This window comes from Garra rufa, chromosome 19, assembly GCF_049309525.1.
Source record: "Garra rufa chromosome 19, GarRuf1.0, whole genome shotgun sequence".
In the NCBI taxonomy this organism is placed as follows: Eukaryota; Metazoa; Chordata; class Actinopteri; order Cypriniformes; family Cyprinidae; genus Garra; species Garra rufa.
The window spans coordinates 23549511-23570535 of record NC_133379.1 but is presented as its reverse complement, the minus strand read 5'-3'; the positions used below and the strand labels follow the sequence as shown (position 1 = coordinate 23570535).

The window sequence follows — 21025 nt, the reverse complement described above, 5'->3', positions numbered from 1 at the left end:
TACACCTTGCAGAATCTGCAAATATTTCATATAAAAGACGTTTAAAAAATAAAATAATAGTTGAATTTATAAAAATTCCGAATTTATCACTTATCACTTATAATTGTTTAGTGATAGGCCTAGTTGTTCATGAGTCCAATGTTTGTCCTGAACAGTTAAATTATCCTCTGTTCTTCAGAGAAATCCTTCAGGTTACACAGACATTTTGTTTTAGGATTTTTGTGTATTTGAACCCAAAAATTTTAAAAGTTCTTTAGCAGAGATCGTTGCAAATAATTAAATGAATAACAAAGCAGATGTTTTCTTAATCGAAATGTCCAAATATAGTTCTTAAGCTTGAAAAAGATGACTAAATCTAAACTAACTTACTAAAGCTTATTTTCCTCTCTCAGGCCGCGATCACACCGAACGCGTTTTAGCAGTTGGAGGCGCCTCTTTTGAATGGTTTTCTGTTGGCAGTGAGCGTTCTCCGCGCTGCTTATGCGCACCGGGCGCCTCGCGTTTTCGCCGCCTGCTGCGCCTCGCGTTTTTGCAGGAGCGCTCTGAGCGCCTGAAGTTGAAAAAAAATCAACTCTGAGCGGAAAAACGCCCAACGTCATTCGCGTTCTTTTCCATTGTCCAATCGAATGAATAGAGAGGCGGGCCTTCTGTTCTGGTGACGAAAGTTTACCGTTGCTTAAAAAGTCCGGAGACTGCAGAAAAGGAGGAGAAACCTTTGTTGTCTATCATGGGTAACACGGAGCTGTATTATTTAGGGTTTCTGCTAATATGACAGTTTACTTAACAGCAAAAAAACTAAGATTTTAGAGCGCTCGCGCTATAATCCTTTGATTTGACTGACAGGACAGCTGTTTTGGTCGTTGCTTAGCAACATAAAAAAACCGCAGCACACTGCTCTTTTTTAAAAGTCACCAAAAAAAGGCAGTGCTGTGCGCCTCGCGTTTTTAAGGCCCTTTCACACGGGACGCGGCAGTCGCGAGTGTCTAGTTCATTTTCAATGGGAGACATGCGGCAAGCGGCAAACCGCGGGCGATTTCGCTGGCGGCGCGGAGGCGGAGCGCAAGCGGTGCTCGTGCACCCAAAATCATGCCGCTTCCACGGGCACGGCGCTTCGCGGCAGGCGCCGCCAAAGATAAAAATATTTTATCTTTTTGTGAGCTGCAGCGGCAGCCGCGTCGGCTTTAACCAATCAGTGAACAGATTATTAAAAACCAATCATAGAATATTTAACTGAATTTATAACGGATAGTTGAAAATAGAGGAGAAGATTGTTTTAAGTGTGCTGGATTTCCCAGAACTGTATGAATCATCTAAAATCTCATATTTGGGGTGAGCACACGAGTTAGTTTGCCAGGTAAAAATACAAATATGTACAAAGTGTCCAAACAATACATTATTATGCGTGGTGTTATAATAAACTATATCTTTAAAAAGTTTGAATAATAATAATGACAATAATTAATGACAGAATGACACAAACACAATTTTCCATTTTATTTAGACTTTTAAGCAACTGTAACTATGGCAACGTCCGCCCCCAGACCACGTCGCGAACACCGCCTCAACTGCACAAAACGCTTCCACTACAAGAGAAGGCGGCAGCCGCGCGGCGATTTTACCGCTTGCCGCGTCCCGTGTGAAAGGGCCTTTAGAACGAAAAGACGCGTTCGGTGTGATCGGGGCCTTAGGCATCATTTTGCACCGTGACCGTGGTCTCTTTTTAGTTGTCCTGGTAACCAGTGGACAACAAGCAGCATGGCGGACGAGAAACTTTCGTTTGAGCAAGCGTTCGCCTTCAATTTGCTTTCTAGCAAAAAATTTACGTTTCAGCAAGATCCTAAGATAACAAGACTCCTGATGAAATGGTAAGAATATGCTCGACAGGTACAGTTTTACTGAATTCAGTGACAATCAGTCGAGTTACCGGTGAGGAACAAGAGACACATCATTAAATATGGTTAAATCAACATATTTCCGCTTAAAATGGCATGCGTAGTCCACAGTGGGGTGATTCGCGACAATATTGTATTAACTTAAATGTCAATTGACGTGGGAAATACAATACCGACTCTAATGTGCAGAAAAACTGTTGAATTTGGAAAAGCAACCGTTTTATTCCATTTTATTTGCTGTGTGTGTCTGTATTATGCACCTTTTCTGAATTAGAAGCTCCTGTTATCAATAGAAATTTCATACTTGGCTATGAAGCTCATTCTGATGGTGCTTATGAAATGAAAATATTATGCATAAGTGTCTGCATCCATAAAACACATGAGCAGATTATATTAGCATGAACTGAACCTCAATTTAAAATCTAAAACTGCTATCCAAATCTCACATAAATAAGACCAGAGCAGTAAATAACAATACCATATATATATATATATATATATATATATATATATATATATATATATATATATATATATATATATATATATAATACTTAATATAAGGAAGAGTGGGGTGGGTTGAGCCAGTTTTTACTGACAGTGTGTTTAAAGTGATTCAATATCACTTTGGATCTAAAATAAACAGCTTTCAAATTATGGCTTTCTAAAAAAAGTGGTCTCTTGGCTCAACTGTTGGTAAATTAAGCCTGACTCGGGGTTGATGCAGAAACTGCGCACGGTGACCGACTTTGCTCTCTGAGCAGCGAAGGTCATGGCATGGTCTCTCGGTCATTGACGTCCACTATGGTGGTCCAAGAGCAGTGGTGTCAAAAGTATTCACATTCATTACTCAAGTAGAAGTATAGATACTAAGATTTAAAAAGACTTTTGTAGAAGTTGAAGTATCAACTCAAGCTTTTTACTCAAGTAAAAGTATAAAAGTACTGGTTTCAAAACTACTTAAAGTAAAAAAGTAAAAGTAATGTAAGGGAAAAAAATGCCATTAAGGACCAAAGCTTAGGCCGCGCCACAGGGGCCTATTGTGCACTACCCCACCTCCCCAAAAAACATTTCTAAAGGCCATAGTGACTATGTTATATTAAAATGTTAATGTTGAAAAATTTGGAATGCACTAGGCTACCTGTTTTAGCTGCATATTTGCCCATTGAAAATAAACACATTTTATTACAATGCAAATAGGCTACATTAAAGAACCATAAATGTGTACTACTGAGCATTAACGTGTTTCATGGAGCGGAAGATATGATGATTAGTTGCTGCCTATAAGTATTGTTATCGCAACATTGTCAATCGCGTTGTCAATCGCAAACTATTATTTATTCAAACGTCTTTCTATCAAACTACCTACTATAGCTTCATTTGCAGAGGATGAAGAGAAAGCACCCGTTTGATAAATAAGCAAGTAGTCGAGAAATAATAACTTGTAAGAAATCATCTTTTTTGAGTAATGACCCGAACACTGGCTATATCCTTGCTGGAGTGCAGGGCCTTTATTTAAAGTAAATAAATGAATGAATAAAACAGGACAGAATCAAATAATGTTAGATACTGAATTCAAATGCGACTTTTATTAATAATTTATAAAATTAATAATGCATTTTTGTCATATAAAAATGCATGCAGTAAAGCATTGATTTTGAGCTAGAATGCAGGACTTTTATTGCTAAGAAATTCTGTAAAAATTACTTACTTTTGTAGAACACAAAAGATATTTTGTAGAATGTAACCAAACATATTTGTTTACCCTTGATTTCTACTCTATAGACACAATTTTTGAATTTCTCAAAGTATCTTCCTTTATGTTCCACAGAAGAAAGAAGTTCATACAGGATTGAAATTACATGATGTTGAGTAAATAATGAAAATTTTTATTTTTGGGTGAACTGTCCCTTTAAGAACTTTAATATGTATAGTAAACACCTCATTTATATAAGGCACTGATATTTATCTTTAATCAGGCTCTTACTGAATTAACATTTTACTCCAATTAAAATGAATTACAACTTAATATTTAAAAAGAAAGAAATTATTGCTTAAAATCCAGATATTAACTGACTAGTATTAGTAAGATGTCGTCACAAGAATAAAATTACAATGGTTATGTTTTTTTTAATAATTCATAATAATAAACTATGAAATTTTTTATAAAAAAATGACAGTAATTATGTATTGACGTTTATCACTTTACCTCCTCATGCAGCTGTTTTCAGCAGCCCAGCAGAACCTACAGAACCTTTAATGTTCTCATATCACACAACTGCCAAACACAATTCTGTGTTAAATCTAAATGCGTCAAGCAACTTGAACTTGCGCTATTTATCACTTTGCATCGCGCTGTGCGGGTGACTGATTCCGCCACGTCACACTTTTGGACTATTTGCAGTTTCGAATGTCATTTAAAATAGCGCATAATGTGCGGGAGGTCTGCCTCTCTTCTGCGATCGGCCCACTACTCCACCGGCCCACCGGGAATGTCCCGGTTCTCCCCGATGGCCAGGAGTGTGACGTGATTTGTGTCATGTCACGTGCAGGTGTGATGGATCGTGTACAAACCAATAGGGTGTCGGAATGGTATATGTTTATACTTCTCATCCAACCACAACCAAATTCACTCTATGTGGATGGCGCAATTTATCTGGATAGTTTTTTTTTTTTTGAACGATGACATGAATGAAAACTAGCCGAAAAGAAATAGGAGTAACGAGTCTATTTTTAAAATGTAAGGAGTAGAAAGTACAGATAATTGCGTGAAAATGTAAGGAGTAGAAGTAAAAAGTCGTCTGAAAAATAATTACTCCAGTAAAGTATAGATACTCAAAATTTCTACTTAAGTAAGGTAACGAAGTATTTGTACTTCGTTACTTGACACCTCTGTCCAAGAGCACCATCTCTGGCTGAACCTAGTGCAGATGAGTGACTCCGACAAAGTCCGCTGGTGTCCCGCACCTATTCACAAAAAGAGCAATTTCCTTCATCGTTTAAAGTGCTGGGTTCTAATTGTGAGTGACATGTTGCTTCCTCACAATCAGATTTGGAGCATGAATTCGCCTTTCATTCGTCGGTAACCGCTCCGTTGCATGCAGGCTGGGGGCATAGCAGCATGCCCAGCTTGTCTCGCTGGTTGATCCAGACGGTCCGACTCGGCTATGCGATTCAGTTCACCAGGTGCCCCCAGGTTCAGGGGCGTCCACTTCACATCTGTCCACTCAGACAAGGATGCTTCTATCCTGTGTGCGGAAATTGCAGTCCTGTTGGCAAAAGACGCAATAGAGCCTGTCCCTCCAGCCGAGATGAATTCGGGTTTCTACAGCCCCTATTTTATTGTACCCAAGAAGAGCAGTGGGTTACAGCCAATTCTGTATCTTCGAGTCTTGAATTGGTTCCTTCACAGGCTACCGTTCAGAAACGCATTCTTTCTTGCATTCAGCACCAGGATTGGTTCGCAGCTATCGACCTGAAGGATGCATACTTTCATGTTTCTTTGGTTTGCTTTCAAGGGTCAACGTATCAGTACAAAGTCCGGCGTATCAATACAGTGGACGGATCGTCCCTGGAAAAGCATCACCTGATCGTCAGGGTCCTGAGAGGTGCAAGAAGATTAAATCGTCCCAGATCGCACCTCATGCCCTCTTGGGATCTCTCTGTGGTCCTCTTAGGATTACAAAGGGATCTCTTTGAGCCACTTGATTCAGCTGAGCTGAAATATCTGTCTCTCAAGACTTTGCTCCTGATCACGCTCACTTCCATCAAGAGGGTGGGGGACCTGCACACATTCTCGGTCAGCGAAACAGGCCTACAGTTTGGTCCGGCTGGTTATGTGCCAAAGGTTCCCACCACGCCCTTTCGAGATCAGGTGGTGAACCTGCAAGTTCTTCCCTCAGAGAAGGCAGACCCAGCCTTTGCATTGCTGTGTCCCATCTGAACCTTTACATGGAATGCACCCGGAGAGTCAGACGCTCCGAGCAGCTCTTTGTCTGCTTTGGAGGTCAGCAGAAGGGGAATGCTGTCTCCAAACAGAGGTTGGCTCATTGGGTGGTGGATGCCATCACCTTGGCGTACCAGTCCCAAGGTGAGCTGAATTCCACTCGGAGTGCCCTCTTGGCCATTGGTGCACGGCACCTCTCTGGCAGACATCTGTAGGGCTGCGGGCTGGGCAACATCTAACACCTTTGCAAGATTCTATAATCTTCGGGTGGAGCATGCGTCCTCTCGTATGTTGGGTAACATCGGGTTGCAGCGACATTCCTAGTTGGATACGTGTGGGTGGATGGATGGCTTCTTAAAAGTTTTATTTAAAGGTACAGTTTACAACTTTGAAGGCATTCAAATTTAATATTTTATTTTTATTTATTTTTTATAAATTAAATTTTTTATTTTAATAAAATATTTCAGAGCAAAATACAGTTCAATTAGAAGAATTACAAAAAAGAATGGAAATCAGAAATGTTTGATCTAAAATTAATGAAATATAATGTAGAACTATGGTAAAATTAGACTTTATAATCACAAGAAGGGGTTGAACCACTGGCTCAACTTACCCCACTCCAACCATTTTAACAAACTTGTATCATCCACCAATTTAGAACTAATATCATGCTAAAGCTATAGCCTCATATTATAACTGCCTAAAGGACAAACACATGCATGATATTTTTTCAGAATTGTCTGTAATTGTTCAGACACAAGAAGCGAGAGTCCTTGAACATAAAAAATCACTTTAACCCTTGTGCATTGTTTCAATTTACAACCTTTCGTTATGTTTCGTGGCTGAAAACAGCCACTACTTTAAACTGCTGTAAAAATGTATCAGATAAATATTTTTTTCAAATTTTTTTGCATAAATCTATTAAACTGCAAAAAACTGTTTTTGAACTTAAATATAGTTACCAATTATCCCATGGGCCTCTCTGCATCACAGGGTGAGCAAAATGGATAAGTCTTCATATATATGTGATCACATCACTAATTTTGTTTAAGATTGCCTAGAAACAAGAGGTGGCTCAACTTCCCCACAGGCTCAAATCACCCCACTCTTCCCAATTTATTTATTTTCCCTGCATCTCTATAAAACCTGCATTTTTAGATACAAAAAATAACATGTAAACTTTACTCTTCTTATTATTCAAAGTATTGTGTTAAAAGACAGATAGAATGTTCCAGAATCAACCCCCATAAAATCTAGGGGCAATCCCAAATGAACAGATTCTTGTAAATCAGTTTGAATTTCTGACTTATTCAAATGTCAGCCAAATGTCACTAGATTCTTTAGGTAGTTTCCAGGTGATAATGGTGAGAACAACAATGTTGTTGCTTACTTATTTTACATGGTATTGGTAAGCTTAATAAATGTAAAGTATTTTTTTTAAACATATCTTTTGAGAAATGCAGTCATACAATATGACATGATTTTCTTGCATTTTCTATCAAAAAATTGGTCAATTACCCATTCTAAAAGTCACCATTACCCATTAGGTCCATGTTGGGTCGAATTTCCATCCAGGCCTTCAACTTTGACCAATCTTTCCAGTCTTATAGGAGCAATGACTTCGTCTGGGTAAATATTCATGCACAAATTTCAACTTCTTTGTTACAGCAACATTAATTAGTATATGTCAGAATTATTTATTTATTATTAATTTTTTTTTTTTTTTTTTTTTTTCCAGAATTTTTTTCAAGATCCATGTGTGAAGAACAATTTAAAGGTACTTGATACTGCTGGATCATGGACACTGCTGGGTATGTTACTACATCTGATGATACTGGGTCCGCAAAGTTTTATGTCATTTTATGTTTATATCTCCTTTCATAAAGGCTAATAATGGCTTCCTACCTATTCACAGGTAGAGACATCACACATGTAAATGTTGAAGTTGTTCCATGCACAAAGATGTCAGTAGATTTATTCAATCCAATTTACTCAAATGGAATTTTGCGTCCCTCTGGCCACATTGTCAAATGTTACCATGAAATATACCCAGACTTTGATGAGTTAAGGATGGTATGGATTATTACATCATACACTATTATTACTGATATTATCACTCGTAGCTGCATTAAAATGCTTATTTAACCTCATTGTTTGATGTGTTTTCTGACAGCTTTTGCTTGAAGAAGATTCTGACAATTATCATATAATCAGTCCAAGTGATCGTCAAGAGTTTTTGTTCAGACTCTTCAAGCATATGGTCTTAGGTGGTGAGCTTTGCCAATATGAGGATGTCATCGATCCCTACATTGAGACAGCAAAAATGATGTACAAAGACTTGGTCAGGTGAGAATTTTACAGACATTAGCTGTGTCTCTGCATACGTCATTGAGGCTGTCTCATTTCAGAAAAGCAAGTAGGACACTTCAAATGCGACCTTCGAATGCAACCTTCTTTCACAGGAATTCGAAGGATGCATGAGATGTATCCTTTGCTACTACAGATAACCCACAATTCTTTGCGTCGCCGTAAACAACTGTCGTTAATTTGAAAAATGCCGGCACCGGTAGATGTACACGCAAGCTAAGATGTGGTGTTTATCATTTAAATAGGTAAAAACGGATAAGGTTGTTCTTAATATCCTCCTATTTTTTTCTCTAACAGATATGCTGCAGCTCTTGAAACAATGAATAAAATAAAACAAGTAAAAGCTTTTTTTTTTTTTTTTCAAATTACTTTACAAATTTAAAAATAATTTTCCTTCATTTAAGTAGTGTGAGAGTGCAACGATGCTCTAAATTTGTTTGCATAGTAACGTGATAAATCCAGTTTCATTTTCCAACTGTCCTTTTTTTTCTTTCCTCCCGTCCTACGGAGGCTGTCTCGTTTTTGTTCTAAGTTAAGGATACTTCGTATACACATCCTACAGAGGATGCAACCTCCGGAGGATTCAACCTCTTCATTTCACAATAATACTTGATCTAATGTATGGTTTTCATATGATAAACTTCTCATTCATATGTCTTTCACAGTGTTCAGAAGGATCAAGATACGAAAGAGATCAGTGTGGTCACAACAATCTTGAAAGTTTCTGCTCATGTATGTATCTTCTTTCCTTTGCACCATTATCCTTAAGGATGCAGTCAGTCATTCCTTATTTATTATGTTAACATTGCTGTTTTTGTTTATTAGGATCACAGTGGATTGTGCTACCCATCTGCAACAGAAAATGAGCAGACATTTGCTTACCTCTGTATTGATCCATTCAAAAGGCATGTGTATGTCCTATACCATTCATTTGGTATAGGAGACTTTTCAGGAAATGAAAGGCCATAGATCTAGCTAAACAGAAAAACACTATAATCCTTTTATATGATTTATCAGTTGATCAAGTGAGGGAAGAACATTATGAATAGTTCTACCTAAAATAAATAACTTCCAAGAATAAGAATATAATGTTACATTTCTGTAAATACTTTTTGAATGTAGTTTCATGCTTGAAACATTTATTTTTCTCTGTTTCATACATGTGAATAAACCTTTACTCAATCATAGACTTGACCATTTAAGAAACAACTAATTACTCATATCTATCTGTCTTTGAAACATCAACGCAAAAGTAAGCCACTATGGGAAAATAATGAGAAGAATAATAATGTGCAGTAAACTGTAAAACTGTTGGCACTACAAACCAGTGTGTTCATAATGAAGATAATGCATTAAAATAATATGGTAAGACACACCAATTTGCAATATCAAGCAGCCAAACGAGCTGTTTTGTACTGCTAAAAATAGCTGGACACGGATGAGATTTACATAAAATTTACAATTTGGATAGGCTACTCCTAAAAAAAGTTTGTAACACTGAGAGTAATGGTGGTACCCCCACACAATATATTTGCACTGGAATTTTTTTAGAACTCAAGGTGTGGTTATGAGCAGAAAAAACCATGAGATCATTCTCTTCCTCCATATTAAAATATGTATATTTTAGGCTGGTCCGTTTTAGTTATCAGTCAGATTTACATCAGTAGCAAATTTGTATTCATCATACATTATAACTGTGAATGCTGACATGCTGATGCTTTTGTTTGTATACATTTTTTATCTTTTAAAGGAGTCTCTTCTGCTCACCAAGCCTGCATTTATTTGATCCAAAGTACAGCAAAAACTGTACAATTTTATAACTTTTTTACTATTTAAAATAACTGTTTTCTATTTGAATATATTTTAAAAAGTATTTATTCCTGTGATTTCAAAGCTGAAATTTTAGCATTATTACTCCAATCACATGATCCTTCTGAAATCATTCGAATATTCTGTTTTGCTGCTCAAACATTTATTATCATGTTGAAAACCGCTTGAGTAGTATTTGTTCAAGTTTCTTTGATGAATAGAAAGTTCAGAAGAACAGCATTTATCTGAAATAGAAATCTTTTCTAACATTATAAATGTCTTCAGCATTACCTTTAATCAATTTAAAACATCCTTGCTAAATAAAAGTATTAATTTCTATAATTTCTCATAATGGACTGTTTTAAATATTGATAATAATAATACATGTTTCTTGAACAGCAAATCATTAGAATGATTTCTGAAGGATTAATGATGCTGAAAATTAGCTTTGAAATCACATAAATTACATTTTTAAATATATTCAAATAGAAAGCAGTTATTTTAAATACTAAAAATGTTTTACAATCTTACTGCTTTTGCTATATTTTGGATCAAATAATTGCAGAGTTGGTGAGCAGATGAGACTTACCAGAGCAAACATTAGTGAATACTGTCATCTGTAGTGATAGTCTAGTACAATCTTTGCTCTGTGTTGTTTGTTTATTCTTTTTTTTTTTTTTTTTTTTTTTACTTGAGGCTTTAAAATTGGGTCAGTAATCAATTACACATTGCAAAGTTTGTCTTAAAAACTACAAAAAGAAAAACGGAAGTAATATGAGTCATTAGGAGTCATTTTTTGCCATACTATAAAAATTGAAACTGACACATCATTCGTTACGAATAAAGAACTACTAGGAACTAGGAGATTTGGTTTACTAACAGTATCTGTGGGTGCTATCTCTGTGGGTGGTATCTAGCTTGCCACATCAGCAGTAGCATTAGGCTGTCTAATCGGAAGGATTACCCACACTTGTGGTCTTGGCCAGCTTGTGTTGTGCACATAGACGTGCGGAAGACAGTTAAGATGGTATTCCCCCTTTTTTTCAATGCGCAAGTAAGTTGTTTTATGGTAATGTGTGAGATTTCTGGTTCATAAACCACCGTAGGGTAAGAACGAGAACAATAACGAAGTGCAGTAAACTGTTTGGAATACAAACCATTGTGTTTAGAATTAAAGTGATACATTAAAATAATATTGTAAGACACACCAATTTGCAACATCAATCAGCAAAACAATCTGTTTTGTACAGCTAAAAATAGCTGGATGTGGATGAAACTGGAAGCCAGACACATTAAATGTACACATGGCAGTGCCCACTCTTACAGAAAAAACAAAAACAAAAAAAAACGGTGGATACAGATGTGGCTACTCTTACATTAATATAGCGTATTTTTCCACACTGTACAACAATAGTTACTGGTTTTGTGTTATTTTAAGGGTTCGGTTTAGAGCTGGGGTAGGTGTAGACGTTAATAAAACAATCTAATGGATAGAAAATTTAATTTCATTGTTAGTTTCATGTCTAAGCTGCAAAGCGCAGTTCGCCTAATGCACACTAAATCCACATCTCGAATACCGCTCCAAAAATTTGAATGTTTATTTTGTAACGGCTTTTATCGCTATCTTCTAGACTACTGAACAGACATTTAGAAGTTTATTTTAAACTAAAAGTAGGCTACTTAAAAAAAAGTAAAGAACTACACTACTGTGTCCCACCAGGAAAAGTTCTACACTCACTTCATGCGCACTTGAACACTTAAAAATACCGTACTTCATGTAGAAGTCTGGACAGCGCATTCTTTTCACCTCCGTCTTTATTCAGCGAACCTCAATCACCTAACAATTCTTTGTACACATTCCAATTTACGACAAGAAACTGACGAGCCGATGAATCAGCACTAAGTTTGTCTGAATTTATGATGAAATGTAAGACAAAAGTAAAGTTTTCGCCTTTTCGGACATGAAAGCGTAACATGTTATCTTTTGTTTTGCTGTAAATTGCTCACTCAACACTAAACTGCCATTAAAGTTAAGCCACTCGAAAACTGTATTAGTATTTTCGTGCAGTACTGCTCATTCTAGCATTTAATCTGGATTAGTCTCGGCAGGAGATACTCAGATAACCAGGAAGGACGCCTTTTGGGTGTGAGTCAATGGAGGAAGGGTGAATGTTGGAAAGTCCCGTGGTTTTCACTTAGTGTTTGCATAAAATTCGAATAACCACGAAACTACTGACTAGAGAAAGACTCTGTTGATTCTTCTGCCATCATTTTAGCTGGTGAGTAAAGATTTTTGTTCAGTTTTCTTGTAATTTTGTAACTGATCATGATCTGGGTGTATGTATGTGTTGTCTGTCATCATTGCAGTTCATTCAGTAAATATTACAGTATTATAATTAGAAATAATTTTATGTTTTATTCTAAATTTAGTGTAAACCTTACTGAAGTAAATGTTCTTTATGAGGTGATCCTCCTTGAAACTTTTTGGTGATTATTTTAAAACACTGACAAAGGTTTTTTTTTTTTTTAAATACAGGGATACAAATATAATCATAATTTAGTAAATATCATGTGATTCTACACAAAATAGATTTACTGTAGAATAGCAGCCTAATTTTTAAAGACAAGTCAAGTTTTTAGGGTGGTTACAAGACTGTCTGGTGTATTTAATATGCTTAAAGACAAACCAAATGCAAATTCATCACAACACCATATTTGGTGTAAACATGTAAACTGTGGTGGACTGGTTTAGTACCCGCCCCTTTCTATGTCACAAACATTTAATTAATTAATTAGCCTCCTGTCAAGATGCTGGGCGTGGTTTTCATCGCTGGTCAAAGGTTTCTATTTACAATGTCCCTTTCTTTTCTTTCAGCGTTAAGTAATACGATACGTTTTGTTCGGTGCTGAGTTATGCATGCTTGAGATAAGATTCCTCTCATTATAAAAAGTCGTAGACACCATTTAAATAAGAGACAAATTGTTAAGTGCTGATCTGTATAATGTTCTCTATTATTAATCAGTGAGCGTAGAGCTACGTTGAATATACAGAAGTGAGATTGCGACAAACTAAGACGCGTGACAACTTTTCAGCGATAAGGCGAGCTTTTTAAACTAAATTAATTTAGAAATTGAATATATTCACTCACGGACTCATTCTCGAAACTGCAATGAATGACGTAGTGATAACTGTTATTCTAAGTTCTATGCTGCAATGTTTACCTACTGCATAGAGTCTACTTGTTTGCTTCTGCTAAGAAAGTGCAGCAGTTTCATTTGACATCTCCCATGCTAGTGGTTAGTGCAAAACCATGTCAATGGCATGTGCATGTGCGACCTGCGCATACCAAAAAAGAAAAAAATCAGAAGGTGCGTGTACAGTATGTGCAACTATTCTGGTGAAGAATTCTGCGTCACACACACTGTATTCAGACCCTCAAACCATTTTAAAATATGAAGAAATTATTTTCATGGGATTATGTAGTAAAATACTGAAACGTAGTAGAAAACCCAAAACAGAATTTTATACATATTCTGGACTATGAGGGCTGTGCTCAGTGAGCTACTGCAGCTACCTGTTGCTATTTTTACCGCAACACAACTCGGAAAATAAAATACTGATGCGATGATCACAGCTACTATAAAAACTTACAGGTGGCAATGGATATATAAGCCAAATGGCTTACTATTGATTTTTCCCCACAAGCAGTCTAAATGTCCCTGGATATCAAGTTAAATCTGCGCTAAGAAAATCCTTCAGTATCATGTCATGTCATGACAAGCGTTGGCATGTTTACATCCTGCCAGGATAGCATCTAGCCCTTTGTCTCTGCAGTTTGTAAGCTCTTCCGGTAGCTGTGGTCTAGGCCAGCGGTTCCGAATTCCAGTCCTCGCGACCCACCGCTCTGCACATTTTGTGTGTTTCACGCATCGCTTCCGACGTTTGTTCTATTCCAACGTTACTGCCCTTCGAAGTGGACATCACAGGATATTCCGCCATTATTCATTAGTTCGAAGCGAGCGTATGTGTTCCATTTGAAGGTCATTAAAGCGTGCGAGACGTAAATTTAAAATGCATTTATTTACAGATGCACTTATGTCACACTTCTCTAGTAAGTTTCATCTGTGTGTGAAGACGCTACATGCGGTGACGTAGCGCAAATATGTGAATGAATGTTTCGAAGTATAGTAAACAGATTTCCCCCCTCTTAGGGAGCAGGGAGCAATGAACACTTTGCAGGGACCATGTCAATCGGATCGCAGTTCCTGCACGGACCTCACTTCTAATGAGCTGGTTATCTGAATCAGGTGTGTTAACTAAGAGAGACATGCAAAATGTGTAGAGCGGTGGGGCGCGAGGACTGGAATTGGGAACCGCTGGTCTAGGCTACTAAAAGCCTCAAGGCTTCAGGACTAAAGTGGAGAGAACAAAAACGCAGGTCTTTAGGTATTCGTCCATATGCATCTTCCCATTCTTTTCTCCTCTTCTTATCACTAGGAAAGCAGACTTGAATCGCTTCCCTTGTTGTCCTTTGACTGCAAATTACAACCAAAAGCTGCACAATGTGGCATCATATTTGTATTTTTTATTCCAAGTTGTGTTGCAGTAAAAATAGCAAAAGGTAGCTCACAGAGTGCAGCCATTTGGCATAATTGAATTAATGGCGCCCCCTATAGTACAAAATATGTATACAACGATGTGGATAAAACGATTTTTAAATAACGTAAATCTTTTCTACTACACATTTCAGTAAGAGACATAATTTATAATGTATCAAGCCATAAAAATCTTAATGCCTGAGGTTCCCTTTAAGGGATAGAATTATTGACTTGTAGGGGGACAACACAAGGTGAATAAATGACTGACTTTTGTGTTCTCAGTCTACATTAAACTTTTGTTCCTTGTGAAGTGTAATTACTTTGGAAAGCAGTGGTTGTCTTTCTGCAGTGAGACAGTGTTGATGAGTCACGGTGCTTGTCCACTGCGACAGGAGCCGGTGGGGGTTTTCAGTTAATTCCTATGGGGGTTGTATAACCAGAGTTTCAAATGATTTACTGAAATATGACCAAAGCTTCCGCCAACGCGGTGAGAGTTTTGAGAAATGCGACTTCCGGAGTTTTTTAAAAAGAAACAAATCACCTCTCTCTCCCTCCCTCTCTCTCTCTCACACACATACACTAAATATATAAAAATCTAACCTTGATATAGCATCTAAGAAGGAAACTGTAAATATATAATGATGACATTTATAAAATGCACTTTAAATTCGTGACGGTTACTTGTGTAACGTCATTTCCGCTTCTCGTCCTAAGAAGAAAGGACATTTTGTGCTGTGAGAAAAATCCATTTTTGCTCTTAGCATCGGTGAGTTGGTCTTTCTTTAATTCTCCGTCGTCCAAAAACAAGATTTGATTACTTTTGTAGTGTTGTATGGATTGTTTTTGGCCTTTAAACAGATTTTCTGGTATTGTACCCATAGTCTTCGGTGAAATGGCAGCGTCACGGAAAAAAAAAAAAACTACCTGCCTGCTGCTGTCGTGGCAGAGAGTCAAAGATTTCACATGGTTTTCACACTTAGTAATAAACACGCGGTCTGTATTGACGGTGAAAATGAGTCGTATCAAGTTATTTCCGTTTTATTTCGAAAAGGAAGTGGAGACAAAGGGTATTAACTTATGACTCATGACTATTGTGCGCACAATCATCATCATCATCATCCATTATTTTATAAATACGACTGACAAGGCTTTTTTATTTATAAAATAAAATCTTAAGTTAAAGTTAAGTTAAAAGAAACACTACAGGAGCCTGCTATTGACTAGTTGTAATATTTTAATTGGTTGGAGAGGTTTTTCACAGTCACAGCCAGTGGGTGGAACATGACGTTCAGCTTCCCCTCCCTGACTGTAATGGGTGGAACTGGACAGTCTAACCGCAAACATCTAAACTAAACTCCACCTATTATTAAATCCACAGAGGTGAAGCTTAACTAGGTCAAGGTCCATCTATTTTATTCAGAGAGGGGGAGCTGGATGTCATTTGGTTGGTTGATTTGACCATTTCATATAGTGCATAATGTGCATTAATTATATTGTGTATAATACAGTTGTATGATCATTTGCTTTTGATTATTTATTTGAACATGTTCATTATTTTAGCAAAATAAGAGGGATCATACAAAATGCATGTTATTTTGCATTTAGTACTGGCCTGAATAATATATATTACAAAAAATCATTTACATATAGTCCACAGGAGAAAATAATATTGAATTTATAAAAATAACCCAATTCAAAAGTGATTCTTAATACTGTGTTGTTACTTGAATGATTCACAGCTGTGTTTTGGTTTTGTTTAGTGATAGTTGTTCATGAGTCCCTTGTTTGTCCTGAACAGTTAAACTGCTCGTTGTTCTTCAGAGAAATCCTTCAGGTCCCACAAATTCTTTGTTTATTTGAACCCTTTCCAACAATGACTATGATTTTATGATCCATTTTTTCAAATTGAGCAAGTATCACAGAAGGTTCAAATGCTGACTGATGCATCAGAAAGAAAATGTGATTCATTAAGAGGCAGGGGGTGAAAACATTTGAACAATGAAGATGTGCAAATCTAGTACTGCCCTTCAGAAGCTACAGAAGATACTTGCATGTTTCCCAGAAAAAAAATTAGTGATCCCTCCTATTTTGGTAAAATAATGAACATTTGTGTATGTAAACTTTTGACTTCAACTGTATTGTTATGACTCTTGTTTCAGAAATGTTGAAAGTCAGCTGTACCCTTCATGTATTTTATGCTGGGAAAAATATGACATTAATATAGACCTGTATGTTAATCATATGGTTTTCTGTTTTTTTTTTTTAGATTCCTGCATTATAGGGGACGGAAGCTCATACCTCCTACGTCGACCTTTTATCTGTTCAAGACTTCATTTCATTTTTTTAATAAGGTTATGTATTCAATCATGGACGACTAGACACCGGTCATGGGATGTCCAGCAGAGAGAAAGAGTTGAACAGTTGAACACCCTGTGTGTTAACCTCCATTTGCCATTTAAAAATGTGTTTTGGTCAGTGTAGTTGTGGTGTATTTCTTAGTGATCCAGGATGAGCTTCAAGAGCTGCCCTGGGGGAATCACATAAACTTCATTTAGTTCCTCTAACCAAGCTTGTTTGATGTGGCTTGTGTTATGCATCACATTATGTTCATGCAGTTTTAGTTCAGTGCACGTGTCACCAGTTCTGTGAAGAAACACCTGTGTTGTGTAATCGACGTGATTGAAACTACTTTTTCGCAAGAAGTTAGATGTTTGTAATCTTGTTTGCACACAGGGTATTCAAGTCCTTCTCTCTGCTGGACATCCCTTTCCCCTTTGCTTTTGAAATGGAAATAATACAAAATAGTGCTTTCCTGAGAGGTTTGTGTCGCAATAGCGGCCCTGCCGATTTACAATATGATAATTCTTCTGAACTCTTTCGCATATCCACGTATGCTAAATTCCCCGCCTCTGCGCCAGTGACAGAGAGGAGTCTTGCTCGAGCAGGCTTTTATTACACTGGAGTGGGCGACCGTGTCCAATGTTTCCGCTGCAATGTGACGGCCGACAACTGGCAGTCCGGGGACTGCCCTGCTGATCGCCACAAACAGCTGTCTCCCACCTGCAGCTTCATCCAGAGTTTACCCGCCACCACAAACCTCCTGTCGTCCTCTCACTCAGCCTTTTCCCCGCTTCGCAATGTAGCAATTCTGCAGCTGTCTGCCCCTGCAACCACAGGAGCATCAACTACTTCGGCATCATCTTCAGGCCAAACAGAAGAGCAGGTGGGTTACCTGAACATGGGATTCAGCAACCTGGCCCCCTCCAGTCCTATTTCTTCTCGTGTAGTGGAGGATATGTCTCACCAGCGACCACCAGCTTGTCACAATCCCAGTATGCGCCGGGAACAGGAGCGCCTTGACACCTTTCAAAATTGGACTCTTATTACCGTAACTCCAGCTGAGCTCGCCAAAGCTGGTTTCTACTACCTTGGCCAGGGCGACAGAGTGGCTTGTTTTAGTTGTGGTGGCCAGCTAAGCAACTGGGAACCAGGAGACCGGGCGGTTTCTGAGCACCAGAGGCATTACCCCAACTGCCGGTTCGTTCGAGGCGACCGTGCAGATAACATACCGTTATCTGGTGGCGGCCTTTCCAATGTATCCAACTCTGCAATGCAACAGTGTGAAGAACGGCTGCTCACATTTGTCAACTGGCCCTCAAGAATACCTGTTCGACCAGACCAATTGGCTAAAGCTGGGTTTTACTATGTTGGTAAGACATCTTGATGACATTACAAGTCATAAGTATAACTTTTTTGCTTTTATGATCCTCATGATTACAAATATTTCTTTTGGTTTGATTTGGTAGGTCGTAACGATGACGTCAAGTGCTTTTGTTGTGATGGTGGACTCAGATGTTGGGAATCTGGTGATGATCCATGGGTAGAACATGCTAAATGGTTTCCAAGGTAAAGAAAAGTGGCATAATTTCCTGTCCCGTGATGACTTAATGAGAATATTAATCATGCATGCATGGTCTTCTAGATGTGAATACCTGTTGCAAGAAAAGGGCCAAGAATTTGTTCATCAGATTCAAGCAAGATTTCCAAGACTATTTGAACAGGTATGTTAAAAATATCAGTGTCATTTGTTCTTCCACTACACTGATGGATACTTGACCTAGTTTACGTTTTTTTCAGCTCTTGACCAATGGAGACAGCAACGCGAGAGAATTTGTTGATCCACCTGGTAAGATTTTCTTTTGAGTCGACCTATAGTTGAGGTCAGAAGTTTACGTACACCTTGCAGAATCTGCAAAATGTTAATTATTTGACCAAAATAAGAGGGATCATACAAAATGCATGTTTGTTTTCAGTTTAGCACTGCCCTGAATAAGACATTTCACATAACATATCAACATATAGTCCACAAGTGAAAATAACAGTTCCCTTGTTTGTCCTGAACAGTGAAACTGCCTGCCGTTCTTCAGAAAAATCCTTTAGTTCCCTCAAATTCTTTGTTTTTTCAGCTTTTTTGTGTATTTGAACCCTTTCCAACAATTTCTGTATCATTTTGAGATCCATCTGTTCACACTGAGGACAACTGAGGGACTCATGCAACTATTACAGAAGGTTTAAACACTCACTGGTGCTTTAGAAGGAAAAACAATGCATTAAGAGCCAGGGGGTGAAGACTTTTGGAGTTTGAAGATCAGGGTAAATTTAGCTTATTTTGTCTTCTGGGAATCATGTAAATATCTTCTGTAGCTTTTGAAGGGCAGTACTAAATGAAAGCAAAATATGATATTTAGGCAAAATTCATTCTGTTTAAAAGTTTACACCATTGGCTCTTAATGCATATTTCCTTCTGGAGCATCAGTAAGTGTTTGAACCTTCTGTAATAGTTGCATACGAGTCCCTCAGTTTGAAAAGATGGATCTCAGAATCATACAGTCATTGTTGGACAGGGTTCAAAAACACAATCTTTTTTAAAAAAAGGCAAGCAGTTCAACTGTTGAAGACAAACAAGTGACTCATACACAACTATCACTTTGGTAAAATAATTAACATTTTACAGATTCTGTAAGGTGTATGTAAACTGCATACGTGATGCTAATTTACATGTCTTTTATCATGATATCCTTTAAATTTAGTCAATATTGCATGTCATGATTTTAGTTGTACACCTGGGTCCTGGAGAAGACCGTTCAGAAGATGCAGTGATGATGAACAACCCTGTTGTGAAATCAGCGTTAGAAATGGGATTCGAGCGTAGCCTGGTGAAGCAAACAGTCCAAAGCAAGATTCTTACAAGTGGAGAGAATTACAAAACCGTTCAAGAACTGGTGTCCGATTTACTAAGTGCAGAAGATGAAAAGAGAGAGGAGGAGCGAGAACTTCTTGCTGAGGAGATGGCTTCAGGTATGTGTTTTCTACCAGCTGTCCTAATGATTCAACAATTCGTCTCGACTGAATCTAACTATCCCTTTGTGTCTTCACAGATGGGTTTACTTTCCTTAAGAAACATCATGCTGCCTTGACACAGCGTCTTAAAAGCGTCCAGAGCTTAATGGATCATCTTCTTGAGGAGAATGTCATCTCACAGAAAGAGTATGACACTATTCGTAACTGCACTTCAGTCAAGCAGCAAACAGGGCAGCTCATTGATTTGGTGCTGTCGAAAGGAAACGCAGCGTCAGAAGTTTTCCGCAACTGGATCAAGAAAAACGACGTGTACCTGCTGAGAGAACTGATGGGTATGTTAACATATGAATCAGATATGAGATGCAGTGTCTGTGAATTTTTAATGTTACATGTTGTTAGTCTGTGTCAGTGTGAGACTGCAAGGCCCGTAGATAGGAACACTTATTGAATCATTAAAAAAAAAGGGTGATGCCTTATGTAAAGATCCTAATGAGCAGGGACAAATCCACAACAACCATAAATCACATAATATTGACAACCAATTTTTATTTTTTTTGTTCTTACTGCAATTTCAGCCCAGACAAATGAAGCTGCATCACCGAGTCAAGATCTTTCAGGTATATTCAAACATGAGAAAAGGTTTTCTTTTGATTTTGCCCCTTTTTGTCTCTAGCCATCACACTAAGGGAATCAGTTAGATCCCACTCTGAAACAGAGTTTGTATGAAGTGATTGACACTGTTCATCATGTTCACAGACTTACCTATGGAGGAACAGTTGAGAAGACTTCAAGAGGAGCGCACATGCAAAGTTTGCATGGACAAGGAGGTCAACATCGTCTTCATCCCATGTGGTCACCTAGTGGTATGCAAAGAGTGCGCGCCTTCTTTACGGAAGTGCCCCATATGTAGAGGATTGGTCAAAGGCACTGTCCGTACTTTCCTATCATAAAATGAATAGTTAATCTAAAAAAAAAATAACTGATTGGATTTTATTCAACTTAAAAATGTTTCTGAAATAAAGAATTAAAACAATGAAACTGAACAAATGTC

General features: G+C 37.7%; 2 protein-coding genes across 5 annotated transcripts; both read left to right on the top strand.

Annotated features, from left to right (window-relative positions):
* The first annotated feature begins 1204 nt into the window (after positions 1–1204).
* Positions 1205–9392, top strand: cfap300 (cilia and flagella associated protein 300). The gene is made up of 7 exons (XM_073825075.1): positions 1205–1865; positions 7386–7467; positions 7577–7649; positions 7754–7911; positions 8012–8184; positions 8871–8937; positions 9031–9392. Exons 1-7 carry the CDS (start codon positions 1756–1758, stop codon positions 9172–9174), a joined length of 807 nt encoding a protein of 268 aa, XP_073681176.1. The 5' UTR covers positions 1205–1755; the 3' UTR covers positions 9175–9392.
* Positions 9393–11831: 2439 nt separating this feature from the next.
* Positions 11832–21021, top strand: birc2 (baculoviral IAP repeat containing 2). Of its 4 annotated transcripts, XM_073824201.1 has the most exons (10): positions 11832–12293; positions 14227–14322; positions 16880–18323; positions 18420–18519; positions 18596–18674; positions 18751–18799; positions 19729–19971; positions 20052–20306; positions 20550–20591; positions 20731–21021. In XM_073824201.1, exons 3-10 carry the CDS (start codon positions 17321–17323, stop codon positions 20922–20924), a joined length of 1965 nt encoding a protein of 654 aa, XP_073680302.1. In that variant the 5' UTR covers positions 11832–12293; positions 14227–14322; positions 16880–17320; the 3' UTR covers positions 20925–21021. The 4 variants fall into 4 exon arrangements, with proteins under 4 accessions (XP_073680302.1, XP_073680301.1, XP_073680300.1 ...); XM_073824200.1 differs by lacking the exon at positions 14227–14322; XM_073824199.1 differs by lacking the exons at positions 11832–12293; positions 14227–14322 and adding an exon at positions 15222–15379.
* Positions 21022–21025: the final 4 nt, after the last annotated feature.

Excerpts from the sequence above, each read along its gene's own strand:
- cfap300 (XM_073825075.1), top strand. The coding sequence starts at position 1,756 with ATGGCGGACGAGAAACTTTCGTTTGAGCAAGCGTTCGCCTTCAATTTG. Across the intron at positions 7,468-7,576 it reads GGAGCAATGACTTCGTCTGG|AATTTTTTTCAAGATCCATG; the intron begins GTAAATATTCAT and ends TTTTTTTTCCAG. Across the intron at positions 8,185-8,870 it reads ATGTACAAAGACTTGGTCAG|TGTTCAGAAGGATCAAGATA; the intron begins GTGAGAATTTTA and ends TGTCTTTCACAG.
- birc2 (XM_073824200.1), top strand. The coding sequence starts at position 17,321 with ATGTTTGTAATCTTGTTTGCACACAGGGTATTCAAGTCCTTCTCTCTG. Across the intron at positions 18,800-19,728 it reads AGAATTTGTTGATCCACCTG|TTGTACACCTGGGTCCTGGA; the intron begins GTAAGATTTTCT and ends TCATGATTTTAG. Across the intron at positions 19,972-20,051 it reads TGCTGAGGAGATGGCTTCAG|ATGGGTTTACTTTCCTTAAG; the intron begins GTATGTGTTTTC and ends GTGTCTTCACAG.